Source organism: Impatiens glandulifera, chromosome 1 (genome assembly GCF_907164915.1).
Source record: "Impatiens glandulifera chromosome 1, dImpGla2.1, whole genome shotgun sequence".
Lineage (NCBI taxonomy): Eukaryota > Viridiplantae > Streptophyta > Magnoliopsida > Ericales > Balsaminaceae > Impatiens > Impatiens glandulifera.
Genome location: NC_061862.1, coordinates 155,479,652 through 155,503,627, shown reverse-complemented (window position 1 = coordinate 155,503,627; position 23,976 = coordinate 155,479,652). Strand labels below are relative to the sequence as shown.

The window sequence follows — 23,976 nt, the reverse complement described above, 5'->3', positions numbered from 1 at the left end:
TGAGGTTGAACTTAGACGAAGTAAACGAGCTAGAACCGAAAAATCATTTGGTCCAGGTTATATTACTTTCATGATGGAAAGTGAACCTCAAACGTATAATGAGGCAATTAACTCATCTGAAGGGCCTCAGTGAAAAGAGGCAATTAATAGTGAGATAGAATCTATCTTGCAAAACTATACATGGGAACTAGTGGATCTTCCTCCGGGAAATAAAACACTAGGTTGCCGATGGATTTTCAAAAGGAAAATGAAAGCTGATGGATCAATTGATAAATATAAGGCAAGACTGGTGGTAAAAGGATATCGCCAACGAGAAGGTCTTGATTATTTTGATACATATTCTCCAGTTACGAGAATAACTTCTATTCGATTGATTCTTGCGATTGCTTCTTTGCGCAATCTAGAAGTTCATCAAATAGACGTAAAAATAGATTTCTTAAATGGAGACTTGGAAGAAGAAATTTACATAGATCAACCTCAAGGGTTTTCTTCTCAAGGGCAAGAAAATAAAGTTTGTAAATTAGTTAAGTCATTGTATGGCTTAAAACAAGCTCCAAAACAATGGCATGAGAAATTTGATCATGCTATGATCTCAAGTGGATTTAAGATCAATGAATGTGATAAATGTATTTATATTAAAGACACAAAAAATGGTTACGTCATTTTATGTCTTTATGTAGATGACATACTTATCATTGGAAGTGATGATAAAATGGTTAAATCCACTAAAGATATGTTAAATTCAAAATTTGACATGAAAGATATGGGATTGGCTGATGTGATTCTTGGAATCAAAGTGATTAGAACATCGGAAGGGATAGTTCTAAGTCAGTCACATTATGTGGATAAAATCCTCGAAAAATTTAACAATGATGATTCTGCATTGGCTAAGACTCCGATAGATACGAGTCAACATCTATCTAAAAATCGCGGAGAGAGTGTTTCTCAATTAAAATATTCTCGAATAATTGGGAGTCTAATGTACTTAATAAGTTGTACAAGACCAGATATAGCTTATGCAGTAAGCAAACTAAGTAGATACACGAGTAATCCGGGTAATAATCATTGGAGAGCCATTGTACGATTACTTAGGTATTTAAGAAATACTCGTGATTATAGTCTGCACTACACGAGACATCCTGCTGTTATCGAAGGGTACACTGATGCTAATTGGATTTCAGATATGAAAGACTCTAAGTCAACAAGTGGATATGTATTTACACTTGGAGGTGCAGCTATATCTTGGAAATCTTCTAAACAAACTGTTATTGCTAGATCCACGATGGAATCTGAATTTATAGCTCTTGACAAATGTGGTGAAGAAGTTGAATGACTACGTCTATTCTTAGAAGATATTCCAATATGGTCTAAGCCTGTACCAGCAATTTCTATTCATTGTGATAGTCAATCTGCGATTGGACGAGCTAAGAGTCATATGTATAATGGTAAGTCTAGACATATACGTCGTAGACATAATACCATTAGACAATTACTCTCTACTGGAATTATCTCAATTGATTACGTAAAATCAAAAGATAATATTGCGGATCCGCTAACCAAAGGGTTAAATAGAGAGTTGGTGTTAAAGTCCTCACAAGGAATGGGACTTAAGCCTACAATAAGTTAGTATGAAGGGAAACCCAACCTATGATGATTGGAGATCCTGAGAACTAGGTTCAATGGGACAACCTAATTGTACTAAACTTGGTAGATTGCTATGGGTAAAAATCCTACGATAAAATAGCATTTTGGGAAAGGATAAGCACACATGCTTTTAATGATTCTTTATGAATAAAGAGATCACCTATGTGAGAGAGAAGTGGGGCCGCTTCGAAAGAATTGCACGGCTCAATTCTAGACCCTCTCACTGAACCAGGCGAGTGTTCATGGCCAAAACGAACACAATCATGAGAACTGACATGTATCAGGAAGAATTTTATGTGAAAGTGTGTAATCGTTTACATAAAAGGCAGAATAGTTCAAGGACATCGAGTATACTAATCGGCTAGTAAAGTTATATACTTTCATAAGGGAAGGTTCAAAGGGTTACACCTACCTATCCTATGTAAAATTCAACTGTTGAACCTTTCACCGGGTTAATCTTTCAATTTCCATTAATGTGGGGGATTGTTGGAATTAAACTAATTCCATTAATTAAATGGAAATGATATTTGGGCTAATGAAATTCACACCAAATTCAAATGTGAATTAAGTGTGAAATTAATCCAAATGAAATTCACATGAAATTCAAATGTGAATTAAAGTGAAATTAATCCAAATGAAATTCACATGAAATTCAAATGTGAATTAAAGTGAAATTAATCCAAATGAAATTCACATGAAATTCAAATGTAAATTAAGGTGAAATTTCATTCAAATGAAATTCACATCAAATTCATTGTGAATTAAATTTGTTAATTATTACAATTAACATAAATGTCTTGAATGAGGCAATTAACAAATGATGTTAATTGTCATTGTAACTACAAAATATTTATTGTAGGATGTAACTTGCAAAGATGATGAAAAGGCAAACAACGATAACCGTTGGATGAATGGATGATGGATTAATGACCGTTGGATTAAAGAATTGATTATGAGTTTAATTTTCAACTATAAATATCCCTTCACATTGTATTCCTCTCTATACATCATCTCATCACTTCTCTCTCTAGAATTCTAAAGTCTTTCCTTGTTCTTGTGAGTATTCTTGTGATTGTGATTCAGGTACTTTTGTCTAGTTCGCTGTTGTAGTGGTTTTCTGTGCTAAATCATTGCAGGTTCCGTTGTACCCTGGGAAGCAGCCACCGACGAAACTCTCCAGCACAAACGGGAGACGGTGAAACTGTTTTAAGGGAACTGTGATTCCACAGGCCTCGGAGCAGACGAGAAGATTTTTCTTCATTTCTTAAATAATCTGTTGTATTTGTTTTATTATCATTGTATTATTTTTCATATATCATTTACGTGTAATTTTTATGAGATAAGATTACCAACAGATTGTGTATATGATTTTACTGTTTTTGCAGATGACACCAAACAAAACCCTTATTAATGATTTTAATGGTCGTGTTTCATGGAAATCCACCGGTCCCAGCTTGGCAAAAATAAAGGAGAGGTTTACTCACCATGATCTTTTGGATAGGGCTTTGCAGACCCAATTCCAGTATATATTCAAAGCCCCGACATTATATTTTTCGGGAACCATACTTCATCAGATGCTTATAAAAAAAATCAGCTCAAATTCGAAGGAGATAAGGTTCTAGGTCAATGGTAAGGAGGTCTGCTGGGGCATTAAGGATTATGCATTGGTGATAGGCCTCAACTTTGGCATATTTCCTTTGGTGGAGGAGGTTGAAGAATGTCCACCCCTTGTCATCAAATATTTTAAGGATAAAAAGGATGTTAGACTGAAAGAGCTTGAAGACATTTTCGTCGGATGCTCAGATAAGGAGGATTCATGGAAGATGGGGCTCATATTTCTCATTTACCAGTATCTGTTCGCATCTAATAATAGGAGAAAGATAAGTTTGAGAATCTTTCACATGGTGGAAAATATGGAGATGTTCCTCTAATTTCTATGGGGAAAGGTGTCCTTCAGAGCAACCCTATAGGGTATTGACAAAGATATGAAACACCTCCGCGGGTTATATCTCGCCAAGAAGAAAACCTGGGAAAAGAAAAGCATTTGTGATGTCGCTTATACTTTACATGGGTTCGCACTAGCATTCCAAGTGTGGACCTATGAGCTTATCAATACATTCGTCCCCAAATTTGCTGAAAGGACACTGGAAGATGATCCTACAAGCCCAAGGATAGTGCTCTATAAATCTTTTAGGACTTATACCGGACCTGAGGTATCCACAGCCATCCAGAAGTGCAATGTTTGAAGAAAAATTCATGAGTCTGCGGAGGAGAAGCAGATGTACTCTGGGGACGACTTTGAAGATATGACAGACAACATTTATGATGAATTCTTTGAATTTGATGGGAGGAAGAGAAAGATTGAGGTTTGTGAAGAAGAAGAAAAACATGAAAGGACTCCCAAACCACCGGTCAAGAAGAAGAGACATATTAGTCCCCTGGTCCCTGAAGTTAACGATGAAACTAGCCAAGACAACTCTCATGAAATCCTTTCTGCGACGACTCCTCTTCCAACTAATGAAGACAATTCTACATCTTGTGCACCCAATCGAGTGTCTCGTGCCTATACTGATGCTAAACTTGATGAGCTGACTAAGTTGGACTTTAATTTTGTCCACTCTATCTCATTGGCATCTTAATAAATTAATCGTACAAAATTTAAAATCTATTAATTCAATAGGGTAACTCAAATAATATAATCATGTTTTACCAATCAAATAAGACTGATTTAATTCCAATTAAACGTATTCAATTGAGCGAGAGTACTGATAAAGTGAGTCAATTTACTTTTTATATTAAAAAGGATTACAATTTATTAAAACTTGTGTGATGTGGTTTAATTGGAATTTTTTTATCTCAAAAGTTCGATCATTTTATTTTTTAAAAATAGGAAAAACTATAATATTTACCATGTTTAAATATATTTATCAGAAATATTATGAAACTTGACAAATTATATTTGTTTGTCAGCTAGTCTTTTTTTTTCAAAATTTGATAAAAAAAAAATTCCTGCTAAATCTTTTTTATTTCGAACGTGGTGAAATCAAACTGGATCATTTTCGTGTCTACAAATATGTGTTGTTTAAACTTTAAATCCACATTTTTTTTAATTTTTTAAAATATTCACATTCTTTCTTTAAATCCATTAATTAACTAATTAATTATATATTTCTCACTATTAGTCACTTAATTTTATAAATATAAATATATATAAATAATTAAAATAAATTAATATTATATATTAAAATAACAAGCATATTTTATATTTACTTAATTTTAAAAATATAATATATAAATAAAATTAAAATTGCTTAAAATAATAATTTTATATATTTTAAATAAATAGAAACATATATATATAAATTAAAATTATTAATCTTATTAAAATTTTTTTTATTAATTTTACTAAAAAATATTAAAATATTTTAATCTAAAATTATATATATATTTATATATATATATATATATATATATATATATATATATATATATATATATATATATATGAATTGAAATTATTAATTTCATAATAAAAAATTAGAAGGCATGATTATTATTGTTGTTTCGAATTTGTTAAATTTAGGTTCAAATTATGGATAGAGTCATACAGAGACTTCAACTATAAAATTTTGTACGTTCGGTCTATCTCTTTTATTTAAAGTGTCATTTTATGTTTTAAAATTAGATGTAATTTGACTGCCTTTATAAGATATAATGGAAAAAACTAATAACCTGTGTAGAAAGAAATTTTTAGAAATTATATATATATATATATATATATATATATATATATATATATATTTATTTAGAGAAATATAGAAGAAAAAATTTGTGAGAGAATTTTAATAAAATTTATTACACATGTAATTCTTTTCTCGTATTCATCTCATGTCTCACGTACATTGTACATGTATAATGTAATATATATATATATAATTTTTTTTTGGTTGTTGTTGAAGTATGTATTAATTATTAAGACTTGTTCAAGTTATTTAAATTAAATCACTTAATTCATTATTCAAAATATTAAAATAATTTTATCAAAAACATTTTTACTTTCTTAAAATTAGTAATAATCATTCTCTTATTTTTTTCGTTATAAAACCCCATCCAAACAAACAAATTTATTTTTATACTTTAATATTTTCTAAAACAAATATACTTTAGTTAAAATTATATATATATTATATCTGTAGACTAGGCCAATAGGCATATAAAAAGAAGAAATATGACCGGTCATGTAGCCATTGGGAAAGAAAGAGATTGCCAATATCGAGGCCACACTCCATTTCGATGTCCATCAATCAATCAAATATTAGTTAATAATGCATTTTTTTTAATTAATTTCTTTTTTTAATATATAATATTTAATTTAATATTTTACTTTTAATTATATATATTTTAAATTTATATTAAATAATTTAGAAATTTAATTAGAAAATATAAATAATTTAGAAAAAATAATAAAAAGGTGGATATTTGAGGGAAAAAAAAGGTATAAAATCCAATTTTTGTTCCATATATATTATTTATGAATTTTACTGAAAACCTAACTATTACATTCTTATTCGTTAATTAAATTATTATATGTATTAAATAAAATATAAAATTATCTTATTTTAATATTTTTAAATTTATTATTAATTAATATATATCAATAATAAAAATAGTTAGAAAATATATAATTAACTTTTTTAATTATATTTTTATTATTAAATTAATTAATTATATTTAACCCCTCACATAAAGAGAAATTTGACGAAATAACCCTAAAATAATAGGCTTATTTCCAAATTTAGCATAGGCATAATAAGTTTCGCAAAATTAACCTTTTGCCATGGGTAAAAGACAATTCTACCCTTAATTAAAAATTTGGATTATTTCTATTTCTTTTCCTCTCTCCTCATTTCCTTTCAGTTTCTCCTCCACCGACCTTTGGTTTTCCTTTCTCTCCTTTCAGTTTCTCCCATTTCAGTTTCTTCCTCGACGATCTAAGCGAAGCAACGAAAAGAATGAAACCGATAGATCAACTCCCCAAAGCAACGCCCCGGAATGCCTTCATCATTTCAGGTGAGTTATGCTCATTTTTCTGTCGTTTTCCTTGCATGAATGCTGAAATAGAATAATAGTTTAGGGTTTTAGCGTTTTGGGGGTGGATGAATGGTTTAAGGTTTAATATGCATCTGTCGCAGGCGAAAAATGCATCTGTCGCCTGCGAAAAATGCATCTGTCGCCTGCGAAAAATGCATCTGTCGCCTACGAAAAATGCATATGTCGCCTGCGAAAATACATTTTTCGCCTGTCGGAGTTCACAACCTTCGCTGTTTGCGCGATTCTACTTGGAATCCTAGTTATTTTGATCATACACTTTTCTTTCTAACTTTTAGATTTAGAATCTCATGAAATTTTCTGAAATCTACCCGTGAATAATACAACAAATCTAGTTATTAAGGGTTGAAGTTTCAAATTTGTAATGCAGGTTCTCAGTTATTAAGGAAAGATGCATTCAACACAAATGACTTATATTGCAACAATTTGTTGTTTAGTGATTACATTGTTGGTTTCTACTAAATTAGTCTTGACATATATATTATGCTGGAGGGAACCAAAGGAACAAAATGTTATATTGGTTATCATTCTCATGGCTCCTTTATATGCTGTTGTATCCTACACTTGTTTGTTACAATTTAAATGGAGCAATTCTTATTTTACTTTTCTTGAATAAATCAAGGGAATGCTATGAAACTTTGGTAAGTATAGTATCAAACATTTTTAAGGGTTTTGTAATTCCAATGAGAGATTATTCCGTTGTTGTTATAAATGAAGGTGATTGCTAAGTTTATGGCGTTGATGTATAGCTATTTGGAACATATCTTTGAGAAAGAACATAGTTCCAGATGGGGTAAAAGGAAGAGAAATTCACCACTCGTTTCCAATGACTCTCTTTCAGGTGGGTAAAACTTGTTTTTTTTGTGTAGTTTTTGAAGATTTTATTTCCTCTATTTCAAAGATGTGGTTCTTTTTATACTAATTGCAGCCCCATACAGTTCGGTTGAATCACCAATTGCTAAAACTTCTAAAGTAGTGGACATGGCAGTTTGTATGTTCAATCTTGATGATAATTCTTCAAAGAATGAGAATATATCCGAGTTGGATTAACTGGACATTCACTATTATCTTAAACGTTTTAGTCTCACTTGCATTGTATTCTCTTGTGATCTTTTACCATGTGTTTGATAAAGAATTGAAACCACACAGCCCTCTAGCGAAATTCTTGTGCATCAAGGGAATTGTCTTCTTCTGTTTCTAACAGGTAATATTCTAACCTTCCGTTTGAATATGGATCCAAATCATTATATTTGTGAATCATTCAATCTATTGTGTACAAACAAAACAGGAGATTGTGCTTGAGATTCTAGCTGCCATGGGGTAATAAAATCCCATCATATTTGGATTGATGTGGAGCAAATTGAAGAGGCGTATCAGAATGTGTTGGTGTGTCTGGAGATGGGTTTTTTCGTCATTATTCAGCAGTACGCTTACAGTGTCGACCCCTATAGAATTGGTGTTGTATCATCTTCATCGTCAATCAAGGAGAAGAAGAAAGTCTAGTAGTTTCATCTCGTTTGTATTCTGTCGTGGGAAGATGATGAATTATGTAACTTTGTTCTATTTTTGTTAATTATGTTGTGGGATGTAACTTGTGTTTGTCTTGGATTTTATTAAGATCTTGAGATTTTTGTTAAAATAAATTATCAAATAAATAAAACATATATTATATCATTTGAGTAAGTTATCAAAAAATAGAGACATATTAAGTTTAATTTATGTTAAATGATGATTATATTAAAAAAAAAGTTCATCTATGCCTTTTGTAGTGAGTATGAAGACAAAAGAAAGATCAATCATAAATTCAAAAGAAAAAAGATGCATCCAAATTCTTCTACTGTGTTCTACTCATGTCATATTTTTCAATCATCTTTTTCTTTTAAACATCTTTGACGAGTTTGTTTAATAACTTTTACAATATCCCAGTGTAGGAACAAAAACAAAAGGTGTCTGTCCTGTTTTACTAAGTAGTTTACTATCACAAAGACTCAGTTATCGTCAAGCTAGTTTCCATCATAGATTAAAATCCAGATTTATCTGATTCCAAAGGAGAAGTGAGTCAACACATAATGCAACAATTGTAGAATGATTGAACTTATGGAGTATTAGATGAATTGTGAACCTTTATGGAGCTAGTTCAACTGACAAGATTTCTCTAAGCAATGTACGTAGAAGAGACATAGATCCAATATACACACATATATATGATTTTCAGTGATTAACTAAGATATTATTATCACCAAATGATAAGAAATAAATAACAAATTTTAAGTATAAATGACCCAATTCTCACGAGCAAAAACCTTTATCTTTCACGAGGATTTACTAGCTGCGAGAAAATAGCACTTGTCGCCACATCTTCCTCCCCATAACTCGCACCCTCCACCCTAATTGCGCTGTTGTTATCAAACGCTTCCATAGGTGGAGGATTCGATGCAATTCCTTGAATATGGTTCGTGCTGTTGTCTTCCGGTTCTGTCAGAGCCGATGAAGATTCCTCAAGCTAGAGAGTATACTCCAAATTCCACAAAACATCTCCAATTGACGGTCTGACAACTCCATGCTCCTCTAGACATTTCTCGCCCGTATCATTGTACTTCTTCAGGGAAGCAAGGTTCACTTTCCTTGAAAAAAACAAAGAAAAAAAATGATACTTTATCTTACAAAACACAAAGGACAATAACATTTTACTTCATTTTTTGCTCAACAACAAGAACTCAACACATGCAAATGCAATTTTCGTAGGCGCAAATGCGCAATTTTCGCAGGCGACAGATGCGTAATTTTCGCAGGCAACAGATGCGCAATTTTCGCAGGCGACATATGCATATTCGCAGACGATAGATGCATATTCGCAGACGACAGATGCATATTCGTCTGCGACATATGCATTTTCGCCTGAGACGCCTACGACAAATGCATATTAAACCCTAAACCATTCAGTCACCATTTAAAATCTTAAACCAAACCCTAAACTATCAATCTTTCGTTTCAGCATTATTGCAAGGAAAACGATGAAAAACGGACATAACTCACCTGAAATGATGAATGCATTTCGGGGCGTTGCTTCAGGGAGTTGATCTATCGGCTTCATTCGTTTCGTTGCTTCGCTTAGATCGTCGGGGGAGAAACTGAAATGGGAGAAACTGAAAGGAGTGAAAGGAAAACCAAAGGTTGGTCGAGAAGAAACTGAGAGGGAATGAAGAGAGAGGAAAAGAAACATAAATAACCCAAATTTTTAATTAAGGATAGAATTGTCTTTTACCCATGACAAAAGGTTAATTTTACAAAATTTATCATGCCTATGCTAAATCAGGGTTATTTCGTCAAATTTCCCCACATAAATAGAAATGGCACATTTAATGACATGTTTGACCAACGATATAGTGGTTTCGCTAGCTGAATTAGATATAGAAGAATATTAAATATTATGAAGACTTCATCCCATAATAGAGTTTTAATTTTGGCAGAACTCAAACAAGTGTCATCGTTTAAGCAAGACATTATGTGTTGACAATATATAGATAGTTTTCACGTGGGACATTGCTAGAAAGTGTTTACTAAGATGATTTATTATAATTTTTATTGGGAAAAAACTTTGAGAGTCAAATATTTCATACAACATTTTGTTTTTGAATAGAGCATTATTCATAGTGAAATTCTAGCAGATGATATGTGCATGAAAAAATGTTGTATTATGGCGAGTCGTATGTGTCAAAAATATGTTGAATCGGTTACTCATTTACATTTACATTGTCGAGGTTGACTAGTATTTGGAGCATTTTGTGAAGTATTACTGTAATTAATTAGGTGATGCATGAGTCTTTAGGTAGTTGTTGGAATTCATTGGGTGATGTATTAGTCTTTAGGTTTGTTGAAAAGTTTGGATTGATGCGCCTGATATGGTAGACCTACATATTTGGGTTACCATCGTAATTATTCTTTGGTTAATTATCTGGTTGGAGAGAAATCGTCGAAATTTTAATAATCGTAATCATCTGATTCGTATCATTCATAATACTATTATTATGATGCTTTCTATGATTCGTTCACAAAAGTTAGTAGAGTTTGTTGAGGAATTAATTGTTTTTTTTATGATTTATGAGTTCGATAACTTTTAACTATAGTTTTTTTTCTTTTATTTGTCATTTTCATGTAATATTTTTTCGTTGTGTTTAAACATAAATTTTCATTTTAAATATACATAGACCTTTAAAAAAAAAATTATATCATTTTTACCTAATTCTCATGCCACAATCCATCCATTAGTCAGTCAACCATTATTTATACATTAAAGATTTAACTAAATCATTAGCATTCAACTCAAATTATAACAGTTTAATACAAACGAGAGCAATCATTCCTCTTTTGTTCTGCTCTAATGGACTATAAATGAACGGTTTGATAGAAGATAGTGCATTTCAGTGAACATTATGAGCAATGATTTTTAAAACAAATGGTCACAATGGTATTGATGGGAAAAGTAATCTTAAAAACATGTTGTTTTTCTAATTAATTAAGTATAAGAAATGAGAAAAAAATAGAATGAAATCAAAACGATAATATAAGACAAATTTTAGCATAAAAAACCTCTATTTAAATTGAGAGTAAAACCACGTAATCAGTCAGGCCACTTAACAATGCACAATCATCAACAATGTTACAAACAGGGGACACTAATCAATTGCATCAAGATCACTCAATAATCTTGGTAATAACAATAAAGAACAGAAAGAGTAAGATCAACCAACTTTACCAATTATGTAATTCTGATTTCATTTCAACAGACTTAGAAGACCTAGAAAACAAATCTTCACCATTTAGAAACATAGCTTCAGAAATAACCAATAAACAGTCAATGTTTGAAGTCGATCAAACGGTGCAAACTCCGGTAAACATAATCTTCCCTAGCTGCTAGCTTAAACCCTTGAATTTGTTTTTCTTTGATCACTCTTTTGTTGTTCTCAAAACACAATACGATATTGGATCTTGAACACTATTTTTAAAGAAATATAGGCTAACTATTCATCAACCATTGTGTTGGATTTGTGGATTGGTATCAAAGAGCAATATCTAGAAAATAAGGGCTCACAATATTTTCTAATTCAGAAGACAATAAGTAATTTACGATAATTTACTCTTTCAATTGAAAAATATTATTCTAAGTTTAAGAAACTATGGGATGAACATATGGCCTTTGAGTCATTACCATGTTATAATTTTGATCCAAGAACACCTTGTTGATGTAGAACGGTAAAATTTGTAGTTCAACCGGACACATCTAATAAACTCACATAGTTTCTTATGGATTAAAATGAATATTATAATAATGCAATATAACAAATAGTCCTTATGAACCAAAAACCAAGTATTAATCGTGCTTATGCGATGTTGCTAAATATATAGAAAGGAAAAGATAAATTTAGTCATTAATGAAAGATCAAACAAAAAACTTTGCTATGTTAATTAAGGATCATTTAGACCCACAAATGGGACAAACTATGTGTAGAAGTAATAGAGGTAGATGACGAATACAGTCTACAAACAAAAGTAATAACAAACGAGCATCCTCGTTTTAATACCAGGATTAGGTAGGTGGAATAGTGCAACTAGGGCGGGGCCATTCAGGATGAGGTGCCAGTTCCGGAGGAGGAAGGAAGTATAGTCTTATCACGGGTCGGCAGAGGTTTTTTATCCTAAAAAGATGGATATGCGGATTTGGTTCGGCGGCAATTACAGTCTGTTTCCCAGGGTAAGATTACTCCAAAAGATCAGCAATCTAGCCCAGTCGCTTCCGGCTATTCTCGATCCCTCTGTCAAGTTCGTCGATCCTCTCAAGTTTCTTGTCCCGTTGAAGGATTTTTCTCTTTTTTTATGAATTGTATACTGCACTTATTATAGAACTGAGGGACATAATCAAGAAGGTGTTTCGAATTAATTAGTTACCCTGACTCGTGTAAGGGTGTTTCATTTACTTATTTACCCTCCTAATTAATTATAGTTTTCATTTTTTCACTCTAAATATTTAATATTTAAAATATAAATTTAAAATAAAAAGGGTATTTTAGTCTTTTTGGAAATTATTTTAAGTGATGGAATAAATAAGAAGTGATTGATTTGAAAAGTGAATTGGTGGAGATTAAAATAAAAACCTTACAAGAACAAGGCCTAGAGCCTAAGACAATGTTGAAAAGATAACACACTGATCTTGTGATACTTGTGACTTGAAAGTTAGAACTTATCACCATCTAACACACGGTAAAAAAACAAAAAGAAAAAGAAAAAAAAGAAGATAGATATTATCCGGTAATACTTTAATAGAAGAAGAAGAGCACGGTCCGGTACAGTATTGGACCGGTGGTAGTGTTTTAGAGAGAGAAAGATTTAAGTCAAAATGGAATATGCTTAGGTCATCTCCAATTCAAATACATATTCTTAAACTCAAAATGCAGTAAATATCTCATCAAATAATAATTCATCTCCAACTCAAATTCAAACTTAAAAAAATATTTTCACAATATTCCTTTTTATAATAATTTTTTAATTTTTAATATTATCTATATATTTATCTAAAATTACAAATTGAACCCATAACTTTACAATAGCTTATTAAAGAAAATTTTGATAAAATTAAATATAAATCAATAATTTATTTTTTCAGTTTTTCTACGTGTTTTATTTTATTAAAATTGTTTTTATTATTTATTATTTTTTTTTATCAATATTGTTTATTTTTATAAATTTATAATACGTAAAAAATATAAAATATAAATATAAATTATTCATATAACAAATTAAAGTTATCATGAATTAAACATATAAATAAATTAAAATATTAATAAATAAAACTTGTAATCAAATTAAAATATAAATAAGTTATATAAATTAATTAAAACAAACTAAAAAGATTTAAATGAATGTTTTGAAAACTTTTGAGTATGTGAACAGTCTCCTTGCATATTTGGGTTTGGAGGAGAAAGATTTTGCAGGAAAACAAAAAATGCAGTTGAGTTTGCAGGTGAATTGAAAGGTTAAAACCTATAATGAAGTTGAGTTTGCAGGTGGGTTAAAGATGATCTTACTATTTACAAAGCTTAGATTCAAACAAAAGATCAATTATTTTGAAGAAGTCGAGGAGTCCTCGTTAATACGAAATAGTTGAGTTAATATTTGTTTAAAATTGATATTTGAAATTGAGAAAAAGTATAAATAATAAAACTTAACGATTTTTTCGTTTTTAACGTTTTCAACGATTTGACCGAGTCAATACGCGAGTCATCGTCAATTTTATATTTCTGCGATTTTTTGTGACACGCAAACTTGGACGAATTTACGAGTTGAGTCGCGATTTTGACCGCACTGGTTTTACCCGCCTTTCAAACAATTTTTCTCAAAATACTTACCTTTTCATTCTTATTCCCAAAATACTCACATTTTTCTCTTTAAATCATTAATTAACATTTTAATTACACATTTTCTACACTAATCCAATAATTATTTTATTTTATAAATATAAATATATATAATTAAAATTAATAATACATATATTAAATAAAATATATTACACAAATATTAAAATAACAAATATTAAAATAACGTATATATTTTTTTTACTTAATTTTATAAATATGATAAATTCATAAATATAGGCGTATGAAATTATTTTTATTTTAGTTAACAATATTTATTTGAATTATTTAATTTATAATGTTTATTTTTAATTATATATATTATATTTATAAAATTAAGTAAAAATAAAATATATATATTATTTTAAATTTATGTAATATATTTTCTTTTAATATATAATATTAAAAGTTTATGTAATGTATAATATTTATTTAAATTATTTAATTTATAAGGTGTAATTTTAATTATATATTATATTTATAAAATTAAGTAAAAATAAATATATATGTTATTTTAATATTTATGTAATATATTTTATTTAATATATATTATTAATTTTAATTATATATTATATTTATAGAATAAAGTAATTAGTGAATTTAATTTTGAATATGAGTAATTAAAATGTTAATTAATAATTTAGAAGGTGAAATGCGTATAATTTGGAAATATAAATGAAAAGTTGAGTAGTTTGAAAAAAAATATTTGAAAGATGGTAAAACATGAATTGATTCTAGTTCCGATTATAACTCTCATCTCAGATGGAAATTTTCCGGATTTGTCAAAGTTCTATTCAATACCATTAGAAATTAAGGTAAAATGCAGCTCTCCTATATAGCCTATTTTCCAAGTTTAATCCATTTCCCTTATCTATGAAGAAGTTTAAATGTTTTAATACTTCTGTTAGTGAGTTCTCATTTATTTGGTTACTCATTTCAGTTGTGCTTTGATTGACTGTGCTCCCTCATAATAGGGTTGAAAATAATTAATAAAATAAAAAAATAATCATTTCAACCCTACGAATCAAATGGTCACAGAAAACATGTCTCTCTTTAATTGGAGTCTCAAAGATGAATTTGACGTAAGTTTCATCAAATTGATTTTTTTTTTCATAGAAATTAAATAAACAATGAAGATTTTTAATAAGATAGATAATATCCATATCTTTAATATATTATATTGATTATATTTTATATAAAAAAATATTATGAAACTAATTGTGATCTATATCTCAGCTAATTATGTTTATTTATTTTTTTAATTTAAGTGGAAATGCAGGTTCATAGTTATAATTATCTTTTTGAACTAATGGTGATCTATCATACTTTTCTCACCTTCTTCTCCTCTCTTTTTCTTATTCCTAGTTTTCTCTCATTGTCTTCAGCATTCTATAGCTTTGTAATCCTATTAGTTTAGATAACAATTATACATTTATTTTCATCCTCTTACATAATGCTTATTAAAATGGATGTATCTTAATCAAATTATCTCGATGATTTTTTTTTTTTCCAATTTAACCAATAATTGATTAGGTATTATATTTGAATGTCATACGTCTATCCCTAAACACGCAAAACAAAATATCAAGTTATATTTATAATGTCATTTATAGTTATATAATATTATATATAAAAAAAATAAAAATATTATGAATCTAAATAAATTATTATTATATTATATTTTAATTTTGAAATATTATTTCCATAATGTATAATAAAAACGTATGCTCACAAAGATTTTTCGAACTCTAAGGATTATACTTAGAGATTACAAAGATACTCTACCCGTCGATAAGTGAAGTACGACTCCGACCCCGACCCGACAAATATATTTATTTTCAATTTCATCCTCGATTCGCCAGATGAAATGTGTACCCATTACCCGATTAAATAAATGTAAAATTATAAATATTGAAAAATAAAAAATAGAACTTTAAATAATTTTACAACTAATTATAATATTGAGATTTAAAAAATAAATAAAAATAATATTTAATTATATATTTATGGCCCGAACTTGAGTCAATTTTTATCGAATTAGCTCGAACTTTAAATTGTGTCATAGAAGGCTCTATCGCAAATTTAGTCATTTATGTTTTTTTACAAACGGAACCCCATAATTTTACTCTAACATAATATTTTATTCGAATTAATTTACCATATTAGTAAAAATAAAATAGCAATTCTTGTTTTTCGATTTTTCCAATTATTTTCATACATTACACAAATTTTAAAACTTTCAAACCGTATTTGGTTATGTAGATTGTGTATCTCTAAAAAATACTCAATTTAAAATGTAAATACGTCCAAATTGATAAACTCTACACAATATTATGTCGTTATTACGTTGTTTGAAAAATAAATAAAAATCTATTTATATTCTAAATTTCTCAATTCTTTTTCTTAAATTTCACATTAGTTTAGTCACTTAAAACAACTTCAACAAATTATAATGCATAAATCTCAAAATAATATTTAATTTTTTAAAAATATGTTCAAAACGTTTATATATATACCGCATCTAGTAAATAACAATATATTTTTTAGAATTAAAGGAGAACTAGCATGACATCCGTTTAAAGTTTCATCCATGATGGTCTTTCTACCTTGGGATGTGGGATGTGTGATATGAGGAAAGACAAATAGTCTGAGTTGACTCGGACCATACAGAGTCTCGGCTTTAGCGGATGTCAAGTAATTGAGAACAAATTTATTGTTGCAACTTTTTGCATCTTATCTATCACCAAGAATATTGAGATATACAATTTTAAATTAAGAGAATGTAAACAGATTTAAAGTAATCTGTTGTGTTTGAACTACAGGCCGTATGAATATTTCTTTGGGCATGAAACAGGTGATCGGATCTTGGCAATTTGTTCAAGCAAAGACTCGTGATGTAGATTTGAAGTTTATATACTATCAGTGGGTGATCGTCGGTTATTCGATCTATTATAAGATAAGAAATGATCAAATATTTTCATTCTCTATAAAAGAATTTAATATGATTCAAATTGAGGTCCCTAATCAGATTTATAGTGACATTTATCAATGTGATAGAGATTAACCAAATCTAATTGTTATTTTTACAGGTGTAATAATATTTTCTAAAACAAATAAAATGAATTTACTCTTAGGTAGTGTTTGGTACGATATATTAGTTATATAAGTACAAGCTGTAAGGGGTATAAATTTACTCTTAGGTAGTGTTTGATTTTACTTAAATTTTCTCTTAAGAACCTTTATTTCATAAAAAAAAATAGGAAAAAATAGGTTTTTAAATTTTGAAAATTAATTTTTTATTTGTGTTTAGAGGATATGGTTTAAATAAAAGAATGTGACTTAAATAGAGATATAAAATTAAAGACTAATTTTAATATTTAAATGAATAAAATTATTGATTAGATTCTTGATATAATGTTTTAATTTTGAGATAAAAACTAAATTTTATATCAATAATGAAACATCAAACAAACCCTTACATGTATTTATATTTTGCAATATGGACTAGTGCTTAGTTAAAAATAAGAAAATAAAAAATTATAATTTGAACTTGATTGCCTCTAATAAAAAGCAAAGCAGAAATCATTTCACTTTCTTTTTAACTTTATTTATTTTAATTTTTTTTACTTTCCAAAATACTTAAATTCTATCCTAAACTCATTAATTAAACTAGTAATTACATCTCTCTTTCAATAAACTTAATAATTACTTAATTTTATAAACATAATATATATAATTAAAATTAATAATATTTTATTAAATAATTAAATTTAATTTAAATATTTTATTAAATAATTAAATTTAATTTAAATATTATATATTAAAATAAAATATATTATATAAATATTAAAAAATATATTAAAAAAATAATAACATAATTTTATATTTATTAAATTTTATAAATATAATCAAATAATTCAAATAAATATTGTAAGTTAAAATAAAATATATTACAAAAAATAAAATCAAATAAAATTTTATTTGATCTTTATATATTTTGTATAATTTACTTATTTGAATTATTTATTTTTATTTTTATTTAATTTTATAAATATTTAATATTTAATTTTATTATAAAACATGAATTCTTATTAGGTGATTAAGACATAATTAAATCTATTTGACTAGTCAACTAAGAAAGAAGGATAGATGTATTTTAAATTAAATTATTTAAATAAATATTATAAATTAAAATAAAATATATTTAGTAAACATTAAAATAAAATGTATATTTTATTTATATAGTTTAATTTTATTTATATAACTTTATTTTGACGTTTATAAAATATGTATTTATTTAAAAAATTTAATTTAATATTTTTAATTTTAATTATATAAATTATAATTATAAAATTAAGTAAAAATAAAATATGTTTGTAATTTTAATATTTATATAATATATATTTATTTTAATATATAATATTTAAATTTATTTTATTTTAATTATTTAAATATTATTAATTTAATTATATAGATAAAATATATTTATTATTTGATTATATAAATAAATATTATTAATTTAATATTTATTTGAGAATTTTTAAATATTTGAAAATGTGTAATTAATGAGTTAATTATGAAGTCAGAGATAAATATTTTGAAAATTAAAAAAAAATTAAAAAAAAATAATAAATAAAAAGTGAATATAAGGCCTTGTTTTGTTTTGAATATAAAATTAATTTTTCAATTAATTACTTATTATCAATTATATCACTTATTTCATTAACTAAAATATTAAACTATCATGTATTTTAAATTATTAATTTTATTTTATTTATATATATTTATATCTTTTAATTTTTTTTTATCAAAAATAATTACTATCTCCTCAAAATCATCCACCGTCATTGTTTATTCTTTATCTAGGTTAACCGTAATTTGAACTAGTCCTAATTGTTTATGCTGATATTCCAAAGAGGCCACTCCATTTTGTATGTCAATCAATGTTAGTTTGTAATGCATTTAATTTATTTTTTAATAAATATATAATGTTTTCATTTTATTATTTAATATAATAGAAGTATAGAAGGATGAAATTTGAAAAAAAGGGATATTGTGCAATTTTATTGGCATACAAAATATTTCCCAAGCAATTTTATTGAAATTCTTTATTTTGTCGGTATTCTTAATATAACATGTTTATTTTAATTATATATTTATATTAAATAATTTATAAATTAAAATAAAAAATATATGATTTATAAAAGATAATTAAAAGGTGGATATTTGAGAAATAAAAGGTGTATAACATTCAGTTTGTTTCATATTTTTGTAAATTTTATTTAAAACTCAACTATTATATATCTATTTATTAATTAAATTGTTATATTTATTAAAGAAAATATAAAATTATTTTTTTATAATTTAGTTATTAATAATATTTACCAATAGGATAATTAGATAATGTATATTAAACTTTTTTTTTAAATATTTTTATTATTAAATAAATGAATTATATTTAACCCTTGCGTAAATACAAGGTTAAATATGAGAATGACCTATATCATTTGTAGCGGCTCCGAAAGCCACACTCCATCAGTCATGCAGTCACTCGACCATTATTTATATATTAAAGATTTAACTAAATCATTAACGTCCACTTTTGTGGATCTCTTCTTCGGTGGCCAGTGATTGGCTTATAATTTAGATTATGTAAGAATCTGGTATTATAATTTTATATAATAAAATAATGAATAAAATTATAATTAAACATATATATATTTTTTTTCCTTAAACACAATTTTATCTTTGTATGTGTTTAAATTTATAATCTTAGGTTTTGTTCGGTTATTAGTTTTTTTAGAAAATTAAGAGAGAAAAATATTGAATGATAGGTAATAATTTTGAGAAGGTAATGATTATTTTTAATAAAAAAAACTTAAAAGTATTGATATATATATATATAAATAAAATATAAAATAATAATTTAAATTAGAAAGTATTTTAGTATTTTATTAATGAAATAAGTGATGTGATCTATTGGAAAATTGATTTGGGTTAGATTTTTTTTAAACTAAACAAGAACTTAACGGTTTCTCTTTATTCATTTTCATTCATTTTTTACCTATTCTTTTATAATTTTATAATCTCTTTTAATTTCTTTAATTTATATAAAATTATTATAATAATAATAAAAGATAAATTTAAACATATATTATTCTCTTTTTCATATGCCTATCATTTAGGCCTGGTTCTTTTATAAGTTATTTTAAAAACCTAAATAAAATTAATTTTTCAATCCATCACTTTTCATCAATCACATCACTAATTTTATTAATTAAAATATAAAAATACTCTATATTTTAATTTTTTATTTATTTTATTTATATATATCAATACACTTTAAGTCTTTTTATCAAAAAAATAATCATTATTTTCTCAAAATTATCACTATCAATTAAGACAATTAAGGCCTTGTGTGGGATTGAGATTTTTTTTAAAACCTAGAAAGGGGAAAAAATAATGATTAGTAATGATTTTGAAAATGTGATAATTATTTTTGATAAAAAGACTTAAACTTATGTTTGATAGTGAGTATAGCACTTATTTTTATAGGAAAAAAGCTCACTTAGACGTATGTACTTGTACAACTAGCTAACTTAGACATATGTACTAATAAAAGATCATTTAAACATATGTACTATCAAAAATTGGCTCATTTAGCCTATTTTAATAACCATGCTTAACTTTTATTTTTAAATTTATATATTTATTTAATAAATATTAATATATTTATTCATTATTTAAAATCCAGCTACACTCTAATTCCAGATCCATTCTTAACTATACCTACTTATTATGTTTGTCATTAACAACTTACCTAGCTAGGCTATATAGAAGAGGTTGCCTGAAATCATTTAAGGGCTTGTTCGGATTGAGGTTTTTTTAAAAACCTAGAGGGAGAAAATAATAATGACCGGTGATGATTTTGAGAAAGTGGTGATTATTTTTGGTAAAATAACTTAAAGGGTATTTAAAGGGTATTGATATATATAAATAAAATAAAAAATAATAATTTAAAATAGAGAGTATATCAATATTTTGGTTAATGAAATTAGTGATGTCATTGTTGAGAAGTGATTGATTGGAAAATTGATTTTGTTTGGGTTTTTCAAATAACCCATTACATAAACATTATATACTAATGGATTGATTGATTATAACATTTTTATCAATTTCTATCTTCTATCATCGCTCAACCAAGTATTAAATAAAAAGCGGCCAGTATTAATATCACAACAATAACGTTCCTTCTGAATCTCTTCGTATCCTCCCAGGTTAATTAAATACCACCCACCATTAATGGAACTGGCAATTCGAAAATTGATCTATTAATATCTCATGTTCTTCATCTCTGAAACACCAACAATTATAGAAAATGAAACATTCTCGTCTGTCCGAAGATCTGATTCTTGAGTGTCTGGTTCGACTTCCCAGAAAGTCCAGATACACGGCATCTCTTGTATGCCGTAAATGGCTTCAGCTTATCGAAAGCCGTCAATTTTACCTGCTCAGGAAACAACTTGGACTTATCAAACACTCGGCTTGCTTGCTCCATGCCAATCCTGAGATGAGATCAGACGAACCTCCCACTCCCAGTTATGTTATCAATGTTTTAAACCCGTTGAGTGGTGAGTGTAAAACACTGTCCCCTCTTCCTAATTCCACAGTTGAGTTCGATGATCTTAGCCAGATTGTTAGCTCGCAAGGGAAACTCGTCCTTTTGAATAGTTCTGATCCGTTCGTTAGTTCACTTTCGAATTCATTGTTTGTGTTTGACTTTTCATCTGGACGCTGGCGGCAAGGAAAGAACTTGCCAAAACGGAAGTTTTCTTTCGCGATGGCTGCTTCCGACGATTGCCGGGTATTCGTCGCCGGTGGCTATATAATAACAGGAAGACGGTGACTCAAATTCAGCATGGATGTACGATGTGATGAAGGACGAGTGGTCCGAGCTGCCTCCTGTTAGAGATTATAAAGAAGGCCACTGCAGAGGGGAGTTGATTGGTAACGAATTCAGGGTTTTATCCATGTTCTGGACTGATATATACAATTTTAATGTTGGAGAATGGAGACATGTTCAGAATTTTCCAGATTTTTCCATGTTTCTATGTTCCAACTTCCATCCGTTTGATACAATACCGTTGGGGGTTCGAACTTTATTGATTGAATATCAGAATGCACTAGATGGGGGATCGAACTTTATACGCCATGAATCAGCCGGTCATCTTGATAGGTTTGAGGTTCCTTATCACATTTTATCAAGCTGTTCTGTAGAGTTGCACTAAATTGAGAAAGGTTAGAAATTATCAAATGTTATCAGATTTATGATGATGTTTATTCAATGTGTTGTTTAGAGGTGCATTGAATTGGAGAGTAAGGTTGTGTTTTGTTTTTGTTGGTTTTCTTATCAAGAGAGTCCTACTTGTTTAAGGGCATCCTCTCATCTTCTTAGTGTTTTGTTCTTTTTCTAGCTATAACTTGATTATGTTGTTCTTAAGGCTGTTTCAATGAATATGCATTCTTAAATTCCTTTTCAAAATGGATTTTATTTAAATAAAAAGTTAAATTCATAATACTAATTAGATATGTTATAGTATTTCCATTTTGATTTATATATATATATATATATATATATATATATATATATATATTTAATTTTAATAATTTTGGCTTAGTTTAATTTATTTTATTTTAATAAGTTTGACAAAAAAAAAATTAATGTATCTTATTTTAGATTTTTAATTAATGTTTACTCAATATATTTTATAATGTATTGCCGATAAAGATATGAGATCTCTTTCGAAAAAATTAATAGATTTGGTCGAAGAACTCATTAAATTTTTTCAGAACCCCGAGATTGTTAACGCTAAATTTTATCTTATTTTTGTTTGTTGATAATTTTTTGCTTATATTTTCATTATTGCTCTCAAATGGTTAATTACGTTATATTTATGGTTGTAGATAATTATCTTTCAATAAGTGGTTAGTGAATATGTGAATAGTCGTATTTTTTTTGTAATGTTTTAACGTTATGTTTAAACGATTATCGTTTATATCATTATAATTGACCTTTTAAAAAATGTCATTTTGATAAAATATAAATTTTACTCTAATAATATGAATGAAAAAATATTGCTAACAATAAACATTATAATGGATTATAACATTTTACCGATTCCCAGAACAAAATAGACATGATCATTCATGAGTAACTCAGCCATTAATTAAATGGTCGAATTGGCTCATATTTAGATCAATTTAAATTTCGAAGCTCTTCTTTAACACCAATAAGGCTTTCATTGTTACAACTATTAACGCTTATGTCCACTCATGAGACTAAATTAAATATGAACAATGATAGTGAGTATGCACACTACTATTGGAACTAACCTATCCAGTCTCCTACTAGGGAAGGGCTTCCGTAACACCCGTAACCATAATGACTAAAATCCCTTTTAGAAAGAAAATACATAATCCACCGTAGGGCTGAAAATGAGACAAGTTGCTCGTGAGTTTCCCGTGAGCAGCTCGGTCAAAGCTCGGCTCGAGCTCGGCTCATTATATAATCGAGCCGAGTTCGAGTAGTTATATACCCGACTCGAGTACTCATCGAGCTACCCGAGTTTATAATATCTATTTTTAATTTTTAATTTATATTTCATATTTAATTTTTATAATAAAAAAATGCATTTAATTATATTCACTCTCCAATCTCCATCCAGTCCATCAATCTATTGTATCCAACCGTCAACAACAAAGAAAGCTAGGGTTTCTTTTTAGAATCGGGTCCTCCTTTGTATTCGGCGGATCA

The 23,976-nt window shown here is 27.7% G+C and overlaps 1 protein-coding gene and 1 pseudogene across 1 annotated transcript; both read left to right on the top strand.

Moving 5' to 3' along the window:
* Positions 1-7,159: 7,159 nt before the first annotated feature.
* LOC124912264 lies at positions 7,160-8,256 on the top strand (annotated as a pseudogene).
* Positions 8,257-21,540: 13,284 nt separating this feature from the next.
* Positions 21,541-22,068, top strand: LOC124912255 (F-box/kelch-repeat protein At1g15670-like). Its single transcript, XM_047452826.1, has one exon. The coding sequence runs from the start codon at positions 21,541-21,543 to the stop codon at positions 22,066-22,068; it is 528 nt and encodes a 175-aa protein (XP_047308782.1).
* The last annotated feature ends 1,908 nt before the right edge of the window (positions 22,069-23,976 follow it).

Excerpts from the sequence above, each read along its gene's own strand:
- LOC124912255 (XM_047452826.1), top strand. The coding sequence starts at position 21,541 with ATGAAACATTCTCGTCTGTCCGAAGATCTGATTCTTGAGTGTCTGGTT.